We start from the raw sequence: 19,221 nt of genomic DNA, 5'->3' as shown, positions 1-19,221 counted from the left end.
GTATATTCCAAATATCAGAAGGAGGTATACAATAGGATTATGCTATGCTAGAAATATTGGATGAATGTGTATGAATCCTATGAAGTAATCATTGATATTCTCATACACATGACGTTTCTTCGCAGTCTCACTTTCCACCTGTATGGGAAATATTCCCAAATCTGTTTTCAGCACTTACCTGAGCCCCAATCTCCAATTTCACATTCTTTTCAAAAGCCTCCAAATTCTCTCCTACCTGCCACCTGTATGTTCCAATGTTACCTGAAATGGAACATGAGGAGAGTTAAGGTTCACATCTGTCCACTGTAATAACAGTGCCCTTTCCTGCCTTCCCACTGCTATCAACACTAGTCTTGTTCTTGGCCTCTGAGACTTGCAAAAAGTTGTTTTTTTTTTTTTAGCCCTGTCATTCCTTTTACCTTTCAAACCGCTCAGTGACCAGGTCCTGTTAATATTTTCTTCATGGTGTCTCTCCTTCCTTTGTATTTTTAAAACTATATCCTTTTCCTCCTCAGGGTTTGCAGCCACCCTTCTTCCTCCGTGGCACATCCGTGGTTTCAGAATCCCTCCTGTTTTGCACGTCTCCTGCTTTGCACATGTCCTTCTCTGCTTTGAACGCCCTCTTCAGCATCCTCCATTGGGTCACATGCAGCCGTTCTTCACACTCAGTTGGGAGGACTCTTCTGAAAATCCTCTCTCTCCACACAGGGCTTAAAAGACTTCTGCTGTCTTCAAGGCTCTGGAAGTGCACTGGGAACAGGACAGGATCGTTCTCCTTGAAACTCTTGTGCCTACGAGACGCTAGGTACAGTGTGTTGTTGTTATTACAGGTTGTACCCTTACACAGCTCCCTCGTTCCTCTCCACTGGACCTGTTCTACAAGAACAAACAGAACACTTTTTCCTACAAAAACATTTTTGTGTGTCAACCATTTGGTGGCACATGACAGGCTACCATACCTTTGCAAAAGCCATGTCTTAGCCAGGCTTTGAGGGACTCCCAGTTCCTGCTCCCCCTCCTCACATTCCCATTGTTACCAACAAGGCAGTTTTCTTCCTGTTTTTGCACATTATATAGCACACCCAGCTTCTTGGTGTGCTTTTGCCATTCAGAACACTTAAAATGTCCTTTCCCTTTGTCATAGCATCTGAGAAGCCTTGCAGATTTTCTCACTATGCTGGAAGACTTCTTTAAGTAACCTTAGCCCCAAACTAATCAGTTCCTCCCTCTGCAGCCTGTAGCTATGTTTATATTACATTATTCTGTCCATGTTGATATTTTGCTTTGTCATATAATTTTTTTATTTTTATTTTTTTATGAGATGGAGTCTTGCTCTGTCATCCAGGCTGCAGTGCAGTGGTACAATCTCAGCTCACTTCAACCCCACTTCCAGGGCTCCAGCAATTCTCCTGCCTCAGCCTCCTGAGTAGCTGGGACTACAGGCGCGCACCACCACGCCCGGCTAATTTTTGTATTTTTAGTAGAGATGGGATTTCACCATGTTAGCCAGGATGGCCTCGATTTCCTGATATCGTGATCCACCTGCCTCGGCCTCCCAAAGTGCTGGGATTACAGGCATGAGCCACCAGGACAGGCCTATTATATAAATTCTTTAGGGCAAAACCAGTATGTTCCTATTTTTTTTTTTTTTTGCTTTTATCAATACTTACTTCTTACAGTGATCTTTCTTGTCTAGAAAGTACAGAGTATAAATTGCTAACAAAATGTCATCACTCCCTACATCTTAAAAAAACCTTAATCAAATTTTCTTTTTCAAGGCTTCTTGTACTTAAGTTTTGATGAAGAAACAACTAGATTGAAGTTTTCAGTGTTCTCTCCTAATTCATCTCCAAATTGAAGGGTTGTTACTCTTATCTAGGCGAAATTTCTCTTTCTATGTTATTTGGGACATTCTTGGGAGTATATGCCTTTGTGTGCTGAAAGACTCAACGTGACTTGCTCATAGATATGTCATACTGCCTGCAATGTTGACTGATCCTTTGGTTTAACAAGGATTAAAAATGTAATTTTATTGGGGAGTTATTTCTGTGGGGGAAATGAGAAAATGAATGAGAAGATGCTTAGTACATCTGTGAAGTTCTGTGGAAATGCTAAAACACATTCTCTAGGGGCACGGTAGAATAATAGAAAAAGTGATAAATGTGGAAACAGAAGACCTAAGCTGAAGTCTTCACTGGCTGCCATGTGTCCTTCTGCAAGTCATTTAGCTTCTTTCTGAGTTGTGGTTTCTTCATCTAAATGGATACTACCACTAAAATAGGTATTTTAGTTTATGTATCTCAAAGGCTTGTTTGGGGCATAGGGATATTTTGCTGGATGCAAATATTTTGCAGAATGCAGATTTATGAAAGAATATTGGTAATAAGTTAAAAATATGAGGTATTGTATAGCCAGCAAATTATAGTGATTTAATCTGTGATATTGGCTAGTTAAGTCAGATGTTTTCCATGGAGGGAGTAAGATTTTCATCATTAGAGTTGTTTGATTGAGGAAATATGCGATACATATGTAGGAATGATTTAAGTATTGGGAAGAAGTTAAGAGATTTTTCACATACTAAAATCCTATGGTATTTCTAGAGAAGACTTACAGCTGTCCTAAATTCTTGACAGAAGAATGCGTCAACTCTGAGAAAGTCATTTAATTTTAGAAAGACAAAATGGAGGTACAAAGAGCAGAAGGGGCTACTTGTCCAGTTAGCATTTGGACAGGATTAAATCCTGGTGCTAAGTGATCTAACAGTCAATGAAACCAAACTGTGCTCACATCAGATGCTAGCAGCTAGCTGAGATCTTCACACTGCAAGCACAGGGGTTTGATGACAGGATGGTGTTCAGTTATTATTGCTGTGTAGCAAGCTACCCCCAGACTTAATGGCTTAAAGTGAGTACAACCATTTACACAGCTCAGAACTCTGGAATTTGGGCAGGGCTCTTCTCTACTTAAGTTGGTAGCAACTGAGGCAGCTCAGCTTGGGTTAGCCAACGTGGCTCATTCATAGGGCTGTTGAGTTGACACTGGTTGTTGCCCGGAACAGCAGTTAGTATTGAGACCTGACATCTTCAGTTTCCTGCACTGGGCTTCTCTGTGGGCACCTTAGACTTCCTAACAGCATGGTGGCTAAATTCCAAGACTGAAAGGAAGTCCTAGAGCCTAGAACTAGAAGCTGTCGGTTTCTTAAGCACAGGGTTTATTTTCAATATATTCTGTAAGTCAAGCAATCACAGAGCCCATAATCATGGGAAGGAGACATAGACCCTCACCTTTCAATGAAAAGTGTGAGTCCAAAAGTTCTGGGAACATATTTAAAAACCTCTACAGTCAGAGAGTGTAAAGGAAGAACAGAGAGAAGAACATCAAATCTTAGGAGGATAAGCTTGAGTTGGGGCTGTTAGCTACTGAGAAGAAAGTTCTCATCTAATTATTTGAGAAACAAAGACAGAACACTGGTTATTTGACAAGTAGCACAGTGTAGATTTAAGAGAGAGGAAATGGGATGGTGCCAAGCACATAATTGTCCAACTTCTTAATTTTCTTCAGGCTTTATCTTGACTGAGGTGGGCCTTCAATTTGTTAATAATTTTCCTTAATCCTCAGTAGGGAAACTTTAAGATTGGCTATTGCTTCCTTTCTATTATCTTTCTAAAGCCAGAAATTAATTGCTGAGTATTTTCATAATATGCTTTGCATAAATAATTATAAATTGAATGCAATAGTGTATATGAAAGTATTCTGCAAATACCTAGCTTATTGTCATTTGTATAACTCTGTACAGCTGATAAGTGTTTCTTCAACTTTGTCATTATCTCATTTTATTGTGACTTGGCCTTATGAAGTAAGTTGTTATTAGTAATAGCAACCTTTCCTAATTAAACAGAGAGAAAGACTCCTGCACACGAGCCACTGCACATCAGTTTGGAGTCAAGACAGAAACCCTCCCCTTGGGAAGTACCTTTTCTCTCCAGATGTGCCCCAAGAGGACCCGTGTTTGAATGGCCACACTTTTCTGTTGTTATCTGCCTACTTCCTGAGTTCCAGTGAGAAAGTCCTCAGGACTGAGCTTTAGAGACCTAAGTTCTTCAGCTTTCCAAATCTAACAGTCAGGCACTCAGAGGAAAGATTGCCAACCATCTGATGGAGGTGTTTCACATCTGAGTTTGGTGAATGGTATTCTACCCTGGATAAACTGGAGAGATGCTCTATTCAAGCATTTGCAAACCCTGCTTTGATTTCTAAGCCTCTTCTATCAGAGCAGCCTTACATGGAGCGTAAGTTGTTATTTCAGAGGCATTAGCAAACTTTCATCCTCCACGTCTCTTCAAAATATCTTTCCCATTAAAACGATGGATTCTTCTTCTTCTTTTTTTGAGATGGAGTCTTCTCTGTCACCCAGGCTGGAGGGCAGTGTCACGATCTCGGCTCACCGCAACCTCCACCTCCCTGGTTCACGCAATTCTCCTGCCTCAGCCTCCTGGGTAGCTGAGATTACAGGCACCCACCACCCCACCTGGCTAATTTTTGTATTTTTAGTAGAGATGGGGTTTCGCCATTTTGGCCAGGCTGATCTCAAACTCCTGACCTTGTGATCTGCCCACCTCGGCCTCCCAAAGTGCTGGGATTACAGGCGTGAGCCACCGTGCCCAGCCTAAAAAGATGGATTCTTTAATAAATAGTGTTGCATTAACTGGTTAGGTACTTGGAGAAATTGTTATCTTACCTCAACAATTGATACTTTAAAACATTAAATGTAAAAATATGAAATGGTAGAAAAGAACTAGAAAAAAGATCTAATAAAAAGACTTTCTAATTTTTAGTATCCAATTTTTTTTCTGCATAAAAGCTAAGGAAGAAATTATAAAAGAAAAGATTGATAGATTTAGATACATAAATTAAAAGAAAAAAAACCTCTGCACTGATCAAGATATTACAAATTAGGCCAAAAACGAAGTTGAAAAACATTTTGGTATTTATGTCGGAAAAATATTTTATATTGTAAATATAGACAGTGCTTTTCTACATAAATAGGGAATATTCAAACTTGCCACAGTAATTTGCCCATTCACAGACTATGATCATAGGACTAAAAATAATAATAGTAATATTCATCATCATCAAACAACACTAATCATACTGCTAATAATTATTGAGGATTTCCCTGGACTTTGTGTTTGTTTACTCACTTAACTTTTCCAACAAAATTTTGAGGGAGTGCAAAGGGGTAAATGTTTATATTCCCCCCAAAATAAATATGTTCAAGTTCTAGTCCTTAAAGTGATTGTATTACGAGGTAGGGCCTTTGAGAGGTGATTTGGTCACAAAAGGCTCTGAGATTAGTGCCCTTACAAAAGAGACCTCAGAAAAATCCTTCATTCCTTCTGCCATGTGAGGCTGTAATGAAAAGACAGCAGTGGTCAATGAGGAAGCAGGCTTTTATCAGATACTGAATCTGCCAGCACCTTGGACTTCCCAGCCTCCAGTTCTGTGAGAAATACATTTCTGTTGTTTATAAGCCACCCAGTTTACAGTATTTTGTTATAGCATCCGGAGCTGATTAAAGGAGGTCCTCTCATTTCTCCCATCTTGCAATTGAGGAGATTAAGAAAAAGAAAGGCCAGTGTGTAATTTGCTCAGGGTTATGCAGCTAGCATGTGGCAGTGCCAGAATTCAAAGCCTTTCTTCCCTCAAGAGGCAAGAACAAGATATTTTAAAAGAATGTAATACAATTGACCAATGAATGTCTAAAATAGTCAAACTTATGAATAAACTAAAAATTAAAACAATAATATATGTCCATCTTTGCTAAATTGTCAAGAGTCTGAAAAATAATACCAACCAAGACAATAGAGTAGGGAAACACTTCACCAAGACCATGTGTTCAATTTATAAATATTCACAATTAACTTAAATTTGAGCATCTATTTTTAACAAATATTTCATTAAAAATTTATTTCAAGACAATATTCAATTATTTACATAAAATACATGTTCAAGGATAATCATTAGAAATTCAGTAATGATCTGAGTCTAGGAATATGCATTTTAACAAGCACAGCTGATTCTCTTACCTTGATCATCATGTGACATGGTGGTCCTGCAAAAGATAAAAACAAACGGACAAATAAACAAACACCACCAAAAACTCAAAGCCAAACATTGCCAGAAATAACCAGAAAATGTCATTGGGACTGTGATTGGCTCAGGATTGAGTCTCTTTATCATCAAAATTTCATTTTTCATTTGTAATTGGAGATGGTAAGACATGTCACCTGCCTTTCATTGATTTAAGGATTGACAAGATGTCATTTGCAGCAATTTGGCAGGTGAGTCATTTCATTGACTTTGCATAAAGGTTTGTTTTAAAGTTATTAGCTTGTAAAAATAATGTTAATTAATTATTCCTAATTTACCCATGATGTAAGCAATTATGTATTTTATGGCCAGAGACACAAATAGCTTGATATCACAGCAATTTGTGTATTTTTTCACTTTACCTAACATTTTTCATTTATTACAGTCTAATATCCTCAAGGCTTTCAATACTTTCAGTCTGCAGTCTGTGGATTTGTACCTGTTTGTATGAATGGACCACTTGAATAGCATATGTTTAACAAAAATTGGTTTTATCTTATTTGACTGAATGTACAGCAGTAGTCTTAAATAGCAGTAGTCTTGGATACTTAAATAGCAGTAGTCAGGGTTTCTCAACAATGGTACTACTGACATTTTGGGCCAGATATTTCTCTGATTTAAGGGGCTGTCCTATGAATTGTGGGATGTTTAGCAGCATCCATAGCCCATTCCCACCACATGCCAATAGCATGTGTGACATATCAAAACTTTGACACAACCAAAAATGTTCTCAGACATTGCCAGACTTCTAAAGTGGAGCATGAAATTTTTCTTGGCCCAGAACCCATGCTGTTATGCACAGTGAATTATTCTCAATTTTTGGGAGATAGAACAATGAAATGAAAAAAAAAAAAAAAAAAAAAACCACTGCATAGAAAAGTGTTCCTGGTTTTGTGAGTCCTAAGGATCTGATAAAAATTTGTAGTAATATTATTGCCTAAATAGAATAGATGACTAGCAGTGCCACAGTGATGGAATATCTGGACCTTGGACAAATACTGAGTGTCTATTTCCTTATCTATTAATATGGTTAACAATAATACTTATCTCACAGAGTTAAAGATTAGCTAATTTCATGGAAAGTACTTAGAATAGTAACTGAATGTAGTAGCACTTAAAAAATGTTATATAGCAGTGTTATTACCATTACCATTATTTTCTTGCTTGAATAGAATAATGTAACGTGTACTGATTCTTAATCAAGTAATCAAATTGAAGATTTTAGATAATAGTGACTATAGAGGGTTCTATTTTGAAAAAGAGTTTCAACCCTCGCTCCCAAAAAGAACAGAAAAAAACAAAAGCTCAAAACAAAAACCGTAAATTAGTGATGGAATCAGTGGCAAGTAAAAACTTTGTCAAAAAAGCATATGCGAGTATTTATAATATATATATGTGATATAAATAACACTATCAAAATAGAGATAGGAATGAACATTTTCAGACATGTAGAAATAGAAATATGTCACTCCTTTAAATGTTTTAGAGCTGACTGGCAATCAATAATCTATATGTTTTATAAGCAAACCCGGTTTTCATTTTGGCAGCAAATGAAGCCAATCTGTGAGGAATCTCTGATCATTGTGAATTATTGTGCTTCATCTATGGGAATCGCCTCTTCCCAACAGTATCAGATCCTGGAAGACTCAATGTCTAAAGCAGTTCCAGGCATGTTGATAATTATGCTTCTAAGGAAAATATAGGAACAGGCTTTGCTCCAAATGAAGGTGTTTACACAACTATACAGGAAGTGTTAAAGAATATTAGGCAGGGCACGGTGGCTCACGCCTGTAATCCCAACACTTTGGGAGGCTGAAGTGAGCGGATTGCCTGAGGTCAAGAGTTCGAGACCAGACTGGCCAACATGGTGAATGATGAAACCTAGTCTCTACAAAAAATACAAAAAATAAAATAAAATAAAATTAGCTGGGGGTGGTGGCATTGTGCTTGTAGTCTCAGCTACACCGGGAGGCTGAGGTAGGAGAATCGCTTGAACTCAGGAGGTGGAGGTTGCAGTGAGCGAAGATTGTGCCACTGCCCTCCAGCCTGGGTGAGAGACAGATTCCATCTCAAAAAAAAAAAACATATATATATATATATATATATATATATGTAAAATATACATATAATATATAAAATATACATATAATATATAAAATATGCATATAATATATATAAGTATTATTATAATGATTAGGAGATAATGAATCAGAGCATTTAGAGGGCTTTACGACTGTCCAGCGAACAGCTCAGACGCACGGCCCGCCTGGCCTTGGGAGCCTTTAGCCACGCCGTCGCTCTCCCCGCGGCCGATGGTCAGCGCGCGCTTGACAGGAGGGAACTTCTGGACCATTCCGCGAAGACTCAGGGCGTCCCTAAAGAGGACCCTGGAACCCGGGAGGGAGTGGAGGGAAGCGGAAGCAATGCGAGTCGCGGGTGGCGGCAGCAGCGCCGTGGGAGCCTTGGCCCCCCTCCCGGTGGGCTGCGGGACTCAGCGACTCCGAGGAGGAGCGCGAGCGCAGCCGCGCGGGGCGCGCCCGGATCCGCCTGGCGCGGGAGCCGCCCCCTTCCAGCCGCAGGCGACGCGGGGCTGCGAGTCAAGTCCAGGACTCCGGCCGGTCTCCCCGGAAGACAGGACCAACCTCGAGCCGCGGCGCAGCAGGGCTCGGGCGCTGCGGCGACAAGACCCCAAGCACCCCCGGCCGGTGGCCCTGGCCCGACCACCCCAGCTGCGCGTCGTTCCTGGCCACAAGTTTGCCCCGCGCCAGCCAAGTTGGCGACTTGGAAGCTTCTCCCGGGCTCTGGAGGAGGGTCCCTGCTCCTCGCTGCAGCAGCTCCGGGCATGGCCGGGCTGGGGGCGTCGCTCCACGTCTGGGGTTGGCTGATGCTCAGCGGCTGCCTCCTGGCCAGAGCCCAGGTAAGAGCCAGTGCCCCGCGACACCTGCTTCGCGGATCCTCGGGCGGAGTCGGCTTTAGCGAGCGGAGGCCAGGTGCGCGCCGGAGCTCGTTCGTGTTCACTCGTCCACACACGCCCGGCACGCACCGAGGCGCAGCCGGCAGGTGCTGGCAGGCATTTAGCGGAGCTTCAAAGGTCCACTTTGATGGAGCGATGTCGTGGGCCGGCACTGTTCGGACCAGCATCCTGGCATCCGGAAAGTAAGGGGATTTTTCCGAACAGCGGAGCCGAGGATCAGGAGTGTGAGGCTGGGAAGGTGAAGAAACTTTTCTTACTGTTAAACTCCGTGGCCTCCATCTATTTAATTGAAATGACTTTTGCCTGTTGGTAATTTACTATCGCTTTTGAGAATTTAAACTTCTAGGATCGATTGTGATCACTGTCTGAAAGGATAATTGGCTGTCTGTGATACAGAATCACATACCATTCAAGTTAGGAGACAGAATAAAAATATCAACATACAGCTCATTTGTTAATGTTAAGCGGTGGCTGTCACTTTCGTACTGCTAGTATCATTTAGAGATTTTCTGGGCGATCTTTCACAATGAAGCCTCTTTAATGTGCAAGGCACCATTCAAACGCACATTTTTTTTTTTTTTAAGTCAAATGAAATGCAGGGTTTACAGTCAGCTTTTCAGATGAGCTAGAGAGATGCCTGTAGTGCTGGATGTTAGACAGTTCAAGAGCCCTGTGAATTTAAGGAGAATCAAGGCTTTTCTCTCTGGTTCGGTAGGGGGTGCACCTAGACCGTCAAATGAAGGCCCAATAAAAAAAATTCTTTCACAGTGAAAATTTAAAGCAATGATTTACGTATTGATACTATCTAAACTTATTACTATGTTCTCAGCTTTCAGATGACTAGTTTAAATTTCAATTATTCTGTAAGGGCAGTTTTAAAAATCTATCTGTCATAGTCATAACTAGAGACATTCAAACTTAAAGGGGATTTCTAGGGTAGGTGCTATGCTAACAGAGGGCTTTCCTTAGCATGACCAAGATGCTTCATGTAGATTTATTTTGTTAATAAATAAAGTTTTTTAATAAACTAAACAATTTGTGTCATACATTGACTGATAAAATTAGCAATGGATGCCTGAAAGTAGGATACACTTAAACCTGAAAAAATTCATCAAGTTACTAGAGGAATATGAATGCATGGAAAAAATTTGGTGATAAATTTCCATGACCGTTATAGAACTCTGGTAATCTCTACTGTACTTCCTGCATTTCTATCTTGTAAGATATTTGGATAATATGCTTAAAAATGGCATCTTCTTGTATATAAGAGGCAACTGAACTCTAAACATTTATTTTATTTAGTGTTCTAGATTATTCTTATAAGAAAATGGGGAGGTATTATTTAGTACAAGGGAAAAAAAAAAAAAAAGGCTTGATGTGGTGGCTCATGCCTATAATCCCAGACCTTTGGGAGGAGGGAGGATCTCTTGAGCCCAGGAGTTTGAGGCTGCTCTGAGCTATGATCATGCCACTGCACTCCAGCCTGGCAACAAAGTGAGACCCTGTCTCTAAAAGAGAGAGAGAGAGAGAGAGAGAGAGAGAGAGAGAAGTCATCATGGGATTGTGGGCAGAATATTTTCTTTTGCTTTCAACCAAACGATCAGGACACGGAATACTTTTATTATAACTTTAAACCAGGGTTTCCCAACCTTGGCATGATTGACATTTTGGGCCATATATAATAACTCTTTGTTTTGGTGGGGGTCGGGTGTTGTCTTGTATACCTCAGGGTATTTAGTGCCATCCCTGTCTCTTCTATCTACTAGATGCCAGTAGCACCCCTCCCCCTGAGACCACGAAAAATGTCTCTGGAATTTGCTATATGTACTTTGGAAGGCAAAACCACTCCTGGTTGAGAATCATTGCTTTACACAGATTTCCATTTATAGCTATAGATTTTGAATTGCATAAAATGACAGTTTGTGGTATTATATTACATTTGCCAAATTTATGACATTTTAAACAAAATCTGGAGGTTACATTCAAGTGATTTACATTGATAAACGGACACATTTTCTGACCTTCAGTTTCTTCACCTTCAAAAGAGTCATATTGATCTAAGATTCTTTTAATTCTATAATTCTTGGCTTATTACTTCAGGTTACAGTCATTCTCTACTCTGAAATTCTGTTAGTTAACCTGGATTATAATAGAGACTAAATACATCCTGGGTATTATTTACTTCAAATATCAGTTGCTGATATTATTAGCTTAAGTATGAGAGACAAGGTATTTATGAAGAATGAGCCTGGCTTTATTAAGTTTTTTAGTGTACCTAGTTAATGATGAATATATTCCTCATTAACATAGATATTTGAAAAAAATTATTCTATATTGATAGAGACCCAAAGGGTACTCATCAAAAAGAATAAACTTGTGTAGAGTAAATGTGTACTATTCAATAAACATTGGATCACACCACAAAATAGATGATATAGACTAGTGCTTATCAATTGTTTTAAGGATCTCTGTGGTTTTCAGTTGGTAAAGATATACTTTTGTCTCAATGCACAGTTCAAAACCCATGCATTCATACAGCATTATGGAGCCCGGCAATGCATTTTCTATAGTCAGATTATCACATGGTAATGAGGACCTCTATATAAACATGTTCAGTGTTTTCTTTACTGTGTTAGGGGTCCTCCTGGTAACAGACTTTGACAGGGAATTGGGGTGCAAGAGGTTTATTAGGGGAGGAGGTAATGCTTGTCAAAGATGAAAGGGGGAGGGAGAAGAATTGGACGGGGAAACAGACCAGCAAGCAAATCTGACAAAGTTTTGTCCAACACAATAGAGAACGCTGGGGGAAAGATTGCCCATCAGAGGAGTCCCATGCTGTGAAAAAATGGCCAGGTCTTAGAACTCCTACTATTGACCTTCCAGTATGAAGATTCGGCATCTAATCGGAAATCTTTTTCTGGGTGGTGAAAAATGGTAATCAGTGATGCTATTTATTTACTTGCCAAGTACCAAATACTGGGCTAAGTTATTCTGTCATTTAATTCTCATAGTAACTTTATGAGATGGGCACTGTAACTGTTCACGCTTTTATAAATGAGAAAATGGGACTACGAGATGTTAGATAATATATTCAATTCACATAAGCAGCCATGATTTATACTCTGGCTTTTGCCTCTGGGGCCCACCCCTCCTACTGGTACCCTCATTGTGGAGATCAGCTGGGCACTGCTTAGCGACATTACGTAAACACATGTCCTCTGTCCCAGCAGTCTCTGCCCCTGAGTCTATCCCAAGGAATTTCTCACCCAGCTCTGTAATGATCATTGCAGTAATTCTGTGGTGTTAGAGAATTAGGGACAATCTGAGTGTTCATAATAGGGTATTGTGCAGCAATAAAAAGCAATGGCTTAAATGTGCACAAATCAGTATGGATGAGATTGTAAAAACAGGATAACATGTGACACAGAAACAATAGGATATATGGTATGATATCATTAGCATATATTAAAATACGTGCACACAAAACAGTAATAAATGTTGTATGAACATATTCAGATAAAAGGTTGTGTGTGTGTGTCACATAAATGCTTGTATAAGGGAGGTAGAGAAGTAAGAGTGGGGTACAGAGATAAAAGGGGATAAGTCAATAAATCAAGTGGGTCTACACTCTGCATCTCAACTTGGTGTTAATTGGAAATTGTGGTGATAATAAACAGAACTGTCAAAGCCATTACTGGTGGAGTTAAGAATGATGACAGCCGGGCATGGTGGCTCACGCCTGTAATCTCAGCACTTCGGGAGGCTGAGGTGGGGAGATCACTTGAGGTCAGGAGTTCAAGACCAGCCTAGTCAACATGGTATAACACTGTCTCTACTAAAAATACAAAAATTAGCTGGACGTGGTGACACATGCCTGTAGTCCCAGCTACCTGGGAGGCTGAGGTGGGAGGATCACTTGAACCTGGGAGGCAGAGGTTTCAGTGAGCTGAGATTGCTCCAAGTCCTAAGAATATAGGCAGCATCTCCAGAGTGGGAACTAGGAACTGCCTTTGGCAAAATCAAATGGAAACTGGACTGTTGATTATCTGTATACCGTGTTTACTGCCACAAACAGTATTTTCGTTAAAGATAAGAGAATTGGTTTGTTCTCATTCTTTTCTGTTGACAACCAGGACTGGTTCCATTTGTCTTCTAGTTTTAAGGAAGCCTTGAATCCCTGAGGGATGGGCTTCTTGGTGGCTGCATTGATTCTGAGTAGTCTCTTCAGCCCTGGTAGACCAGAAGCAGTGAGATGGAAGGGTCCCAGGTGTGGTTTTTTCTTGCCATTGCGCAGAGAGTATATTTCATTTTGCCGGGACTTCCTCAATTCTTTGTGACAAAAGAAAATATTTTCAACCAACATTCATGCATCTCATTTATTTTCCTGTCTCGAGTTTCAATTGGTTTTGTCATCTGCTAGAACCCATCTTGTCCTTTCTTACCTCTCTGTTTTGTTTTTGTCTTTTCTCTGGGTTATTCATAAAACTTTTAAACAGCTGTGTGACTTTAGGCAGTTAATTTCACTTCTTGGAGTCTCCATTGGCTCCCCTATAAAATAGGACTTACTCGTAGGATAAGCATTATAGTAACATCTACTCTTAGAATTTGAGTCTTGAATTTAAAAATATACAAACAAAAAACTGTAAGGTGCCTGGTAACAAAAGATGTCAGCTCTTTCCTCTTATATTAGCAGATAGGTCAAATTATTTTTAATGGAATGATTATTAGATTATTTCTAAGCATGAGTGGGAACTCCTGAAGGCTTTAAAATGGGGGTGTGTATGTGTGTGATAATTTTGTGAGGCTGATTTATCTTCCTTTTTATTTCTTACCGCTTCTCCTTCAGGACTCACCTTTTTTTCAGATAGCAATTGGACATCTTCTTCATAACACCGATAACTGTTAAAATATTATATTTATTAATATAAGTACTTGATTAATATCTATCTTCTTCCTTACTTTTGCTTAAAATTTGTTTCCTTCTTGCTGATGGATATGACCACTTTACTTTTCCCAGTTGTTACTGTCTCCCAGGATCACACAGCTGTGCTGCATGACAGATGTGTTGCCTAGAGGGAGTGACACTAGTTAGAAATGAATAGAACATTGGCCACTGTTGCTATTATGTGTAGATCCAGAATTTGGCCTTCAGCCTTATTTTCTGTAATCTCAGATTCTCGTTGCCAATTGCTGGCAGGAAATGATCTTCTTGATGATTTGTCATACTCAAAACAGGTCAACACTATTTCTAAAGTGATAATCATTGGTTGATTTCATTTCCCCATGAAATGAACTCCATCACTTGGTACAGCTGCCATAGAATAGTGTTGAAAGGAGAGGTCATGCTGTGTGAGGACACTGTACTGGGAGATAGGACACCTGGCTTGTAGTTCATGTTTTACTATAAATTAGCTGGCGGCCACAAATAAGTGGCTAAATTCTGGGTCTCATTTTATCATTTTATCATATGTCAAGAATATAGGATTTTGAATTCCAGCATATCAGAGATTCAGGTTTTTTCAGGTTATCAACAGTGATAGCTTTAAAAAGAACATTTTTACTATATACACATAACAAGAATCAAAAGTAAAAACTACCCAAATTTCCATTTGGTCTTTGTCTATATGCCTGTTCAATTAGTACATACTTTCAATTATGTCATATATGAAATTTTATAGGCTAATATATAATATATTAAAAATATATAATATGCAATAAATTATTAATATATTAATAATATATATTCACTTGACATTATAAATCCAATTTTTTCTATTTTCCTGTCTTATAAACTCATTCTCTTTCTCTCTCACTGCTGTCCCATCTCTTCTCAATCCCGCTCAGATAATACTGTGTATTCTTCCACCTTTCTCCATAATTCATTTGATCATATAAAATATAAACACAGATGTAGTTATTTCATCCTTGTTTGTTTAAAAAGTGACCACACACATACACACACACACACACACACACACACAGAATGTTTATAAGCAATGTAGAAGACTGGCAATTTGAACTCATGAAATTATATTACAAGTGACAGAGAGCTACCATTTGACTCTTGAGAGAGTGGTCCTCCGTTCATTTTGGAGTGTTGTTATCATAGTACGTTCTCCCCATGTGATGCTAGTCTAGCAATTTCAGACACAGCTACAGAGAAGTCATGATTACAGAAACTCCAAGAGCCAACCTTACCAAGAGATAGCATTTGACACTATCAAGTGTCACTGATGTACAGAAAGAAAAATTAGGCATTAAGGAATGAGAGTGTAAAAAGATTCAGTGCTCAGGAATTATAAAGTGAGTTATTTCAAAATGGAATTTGAGCTCTGTTATGATTTTAATAGTGCAAGAACTGTACTTAATTATTTCTACATTAACCATTATTTTTATATTTTTGAACATTTTTAACATATGGAATATAAAATATTGACTAAATGGAATATGTATTATTTTTACATTCCTGAAGTTTTCTATGTGTTGTTGAAAACTGTTTATTTATCTGTATTACCTAATTAGCTGCCTTGAATGATGTCACAACTAAAAACTGTAAGGGTTAATGAGGGAAGAAAGAAACATAAAAAGTGGCTTGATGGTCAAAGACAGGTTTATTTTGGAGAATAAAACTGAGAGGGGTTTCTGGCCAATTTCTGTCAGGAACACTCTCTCTTACAGACTAAGAGTATTTAAGGGTTCAGGGCAGGAGAGCTTATCGCAGGCTTGGAATGTTTTCATGTCTCTTTGTTTTGTTTATCTGGGACGGAGAGTTTGTGTGTCTGTTCCCATACATCTTCCTACAGCTGCAGGCATATCCCCGGAGTCTGTTTTTAGCTTCCTTATCTTGGTGCACCTAATGGGAAAGAAATACGCTTATTAGGGCCCACTGTTTTACTGGGGCCCATTGTATGAGTGTGAAGTTTGGCAGTTACCCAAGAGACTTTCCCCCTCCTTCTGTGCCTGAGTGGTCTCTTGTGTGTTTTACCATCTGCTCTGTCTGGTTGCTTGTTGTAAAAAGAGAAGTGATTTCCTTGAAATGCATGAGGTTAGAAGGGGAGCTGGAACTTAAAATGGTGGTGTTTGTCCAAGAGGACAGTGTTCCGGCTCTGTCAAAAGCAACTAAAAGTGGAGGTAATATTCACTCCATAACATTCACTCCAAGCTCCATATTATCTCAATTGGTGACAATAGTAGTTACGGATTTTTTTGTGGTCAGTTTTGTTTATGTATAGATATAATATGTCCTACATAGTTACATTCCTCATAGTATTCCCCCAAGTTCACTAAAAGCAATAACCATTGTACTATTTTTTTTCTGATTATCTTTTGAATCTTTTGTCAGCTAATGAGGATAGTGATTTTTTTCAGTTTTTTCCCTTTAAGAATATCTATTAGAATAGGTAATTTTGAGATGATATATCCTCAGTTCTCCAACTTTGTTCCAGAATTTTTATCCACTAAAAAAAAAAAAAAATGGGCAAACTGTGGTCCTTTATCCAAATTCACTATCCTGTTTTTGTATGCCTCATAAGAATGAGTTTCACATTTTTAAGTCATTGAATAAATATCAAAAGAAGGGCTGAGGTTAACATTAAGAGTGAAGTTGGCCAGGTGTGGTTGGTGTCTCACACCTGTAATCCCAGCACTTTGGGAGGCTGAGGCAGGCGGATCATAAGGTCAGGAGTTTGAGACCAGCCTGGCCAACATGGTAAAACCCTGTCTCTACTAAAAAATAGAAAAAATTAGCTGGGTATGGTGGCAGGCTTCTGCAATCCCAGCTAATTGGGAGGCTGAGGCAGGAGAATCACTTGAACCCAGGAGGTGGAAGTTGCAGTGAGCTGAGATCATGCCATTGCACTCTAGCCTGGGCAGCAGAGCAAGACTCTGTCTTGAAAAAAAAAGAGTAAAGCCATATTGATAGTATGCACTCTTGATACGTTATATGAGTAGTGCTTTACTTCTGTGCTTTTCTTTTTCAAAACATATTGGCCCAGTTCAATAATGAGAAAACCATAAAAAAAAAACACAACAACCCAATTGTGGGACATTATACAAAATATCTGACTAGTGTTTCTCGAAACTGTTAAGATAATTAAAAACAAGAAAAGCCTGAGAAACTATCATAGCCAAAAGAGCCTAAGGAGACATGACAACTAAATGTGATGTGGTATCTTGATGAGACCCCAGAACAGACAAAGGACATTAGATAAAAACTAACAAAATCTGGATAAAGTATTAACTTTAGTGAATAACAATATATCAGTATTGATTCATTAATTATAACAAATATACCTACTAATATAAGATTTTAATAAGGGGGAAACTGAGTGTTTATGGGAGCTCTGTACTATCTTATATAATTAAAATTTTTTCTGTAAATCTAAAATGATTCTAAGATTTAAAACATTTTAAAAAGGGATTTTATTGTATTTTAAAAGGATAATATTTTGTAGATGTGAAGATTAAATAAAATTACAATTTCAGTGTTCGTAAGAATTTTATTTGAACATAGTCACATTCATTCACTTACTTATTGTCTATGGCTGCTTTTATGCTACATTGCAGAGTTGAGTAGTTTTGACAGAGCACTGCTTCACGTGGCTATTTGGTGCATTCTGAATCGCAGTGACTCAGTCATAACTTGACATATTTCAAGTGCTACATGTATTGCTCTACATTTTCACTTTGCTTTTTTCACTATCAAGGTGAACCCATCATGTCAAAATAAGAAGAGAAAAATGGACTAAGTATTCTGCTTCTAAAGGCACAGTGTATGTGGATATTTTGCTATTATATAAAATGGAAAAACATTGTGTTTATTATTCAGTGATACCACAGCTGTGCTAATAGAATACAGTATATGTTGACATTTCCAGACTAAGCAATCATTACAATATTCCCAGCTGATAGCACAGCATTCAGTCAGAAAAAATTAGAAAATTTAGAATATCTCATCACATAATTTCTTTTGAAAAATCAAAGGCTGCCAGAAAAGTAAAGTTCAAAGTAAGGTTCTCATTTGTTAGCTAAGCAAGGAAAGCCATTTATTGATGGTGAACTAATAAATTGGTTAAATCAGGTTTGATTGTAGCAGGCATGAAATATGTCTAGAGAAAAAACTAGTTTAAAATTACTTACCTTTTGAAAAGAATAGTTAATTAAGAGTTGAAGATGTTGTAGCAACATCAATGTCAGTTAAAACATAAAGTAAATGATTTTAAGGGGTTTTCTTTGGCTCGTAATGAGTTAACAAATGTTACAGATATTAATCAGTTGTTTATTTGAGGAGTCAGTGCTGAGTTTGGTTTATTGAAGTGTTTGCCTTTAAAAATAGTCTGCATGGGAGAACATTTTCAATGAATTTGAGAAAACCGCTAATTTAGTACAACCTGAAAGGGAATGTGCTAAGATGTGTTAAAAATGATGGTGTTAAACCTTTGTGTGGAAGACCAATCCAAAGATCATGAGAATATAAAGCATTAAAAATTAATAGTTATTCATTGTATTATTTATCCACAAGCAGTTTGTGGGAAATATTTGAATCTATCATGTGTTATTGAGCCAATAATGTCAATGGCCAACTTTGTTCAGTCTTATGAACTTTATTATCATCAGTTCTTTAAATTTTTGTCAGAAATAGCTGCAATCTTTGACTTGCACTACTATGGCTTAGTGATGATAAAGCTCACTATGATTTTTCTGAGCTCAGGGTGAAAATGTTGAAATTAGGTAAATTACTTTTTCAAGGTATCTGCCATTCTGTATGTGATGTTTAATGCTGAATGTCAACTGGATTGGACTGAAGGATGCAAAGTATTGATCGTGGGTGTGTCTGTGAGGGTGTTGCCAAAGGAGATTAACATCTGAGTCAGTGGGCTGGGAAAGGCAGACCCACCCTTAAGCTGGGTGGACACAATCTAATCAGCTGCCAGCATGGCTAGAATATAAGCAGGCAGAAAAATGTGAAAAGAGAGATTGGCCTACCCTCCCAGGCTACATCTTTCTCCCGTGCTGGATGCTTCCTACCCTTGAACATTGGACTCCAAGTTCTTTAGTTTTGGAACTTGGACTGGCTGTCCTTGCTCCTCAGCCTGCCA

General features: G+C 38.6%; 1 protein-coding gene across 1 annotated transcript in view; it reads left to right on the top strand.

The window, feature by feature from the left end:
- Positions 1-8,930: 8,930 nt before the first annotated feature.
- PTH2R (parathyroid hormone 2 receptor) overlaps positions 8,931-19,221 on the top strand; it is a 92,851-nt gene continuing 82,560 nt past the window's right edge. The window contains exon 1 of the mRNA XM_003925594.4: positions 8,931-9,067. Within this exon, the coding sequence (XP_003925643.1) occupies positions 8,993-9,067 (75 nt within the window). The 5' untranslated portion in view covers positions 8,931-8,992. The remainder of the gene's footprint in view (positions 9,068-19,221) is intronic.

Source organism: Saimiri boliviensis, chromosome 5 (assembly GCF_048565385.1).
Source record: "Saimiri boliviensis isolate mSaiBol1 chromosome 5, mSaiBol1.pri, whole genome shotgun sequence".
Lineage (NCBI taxonomy): Eukaryota > Metazoa > Chordata > Mammalia > Primates > Cebidae > Saimiri > Saimiri boliviensis.
The sequence above is the reverse complement of the archived record's forward strand: the minus strand, read 5'-3'. Positions and strand labels throughout refer to the sequence as shown.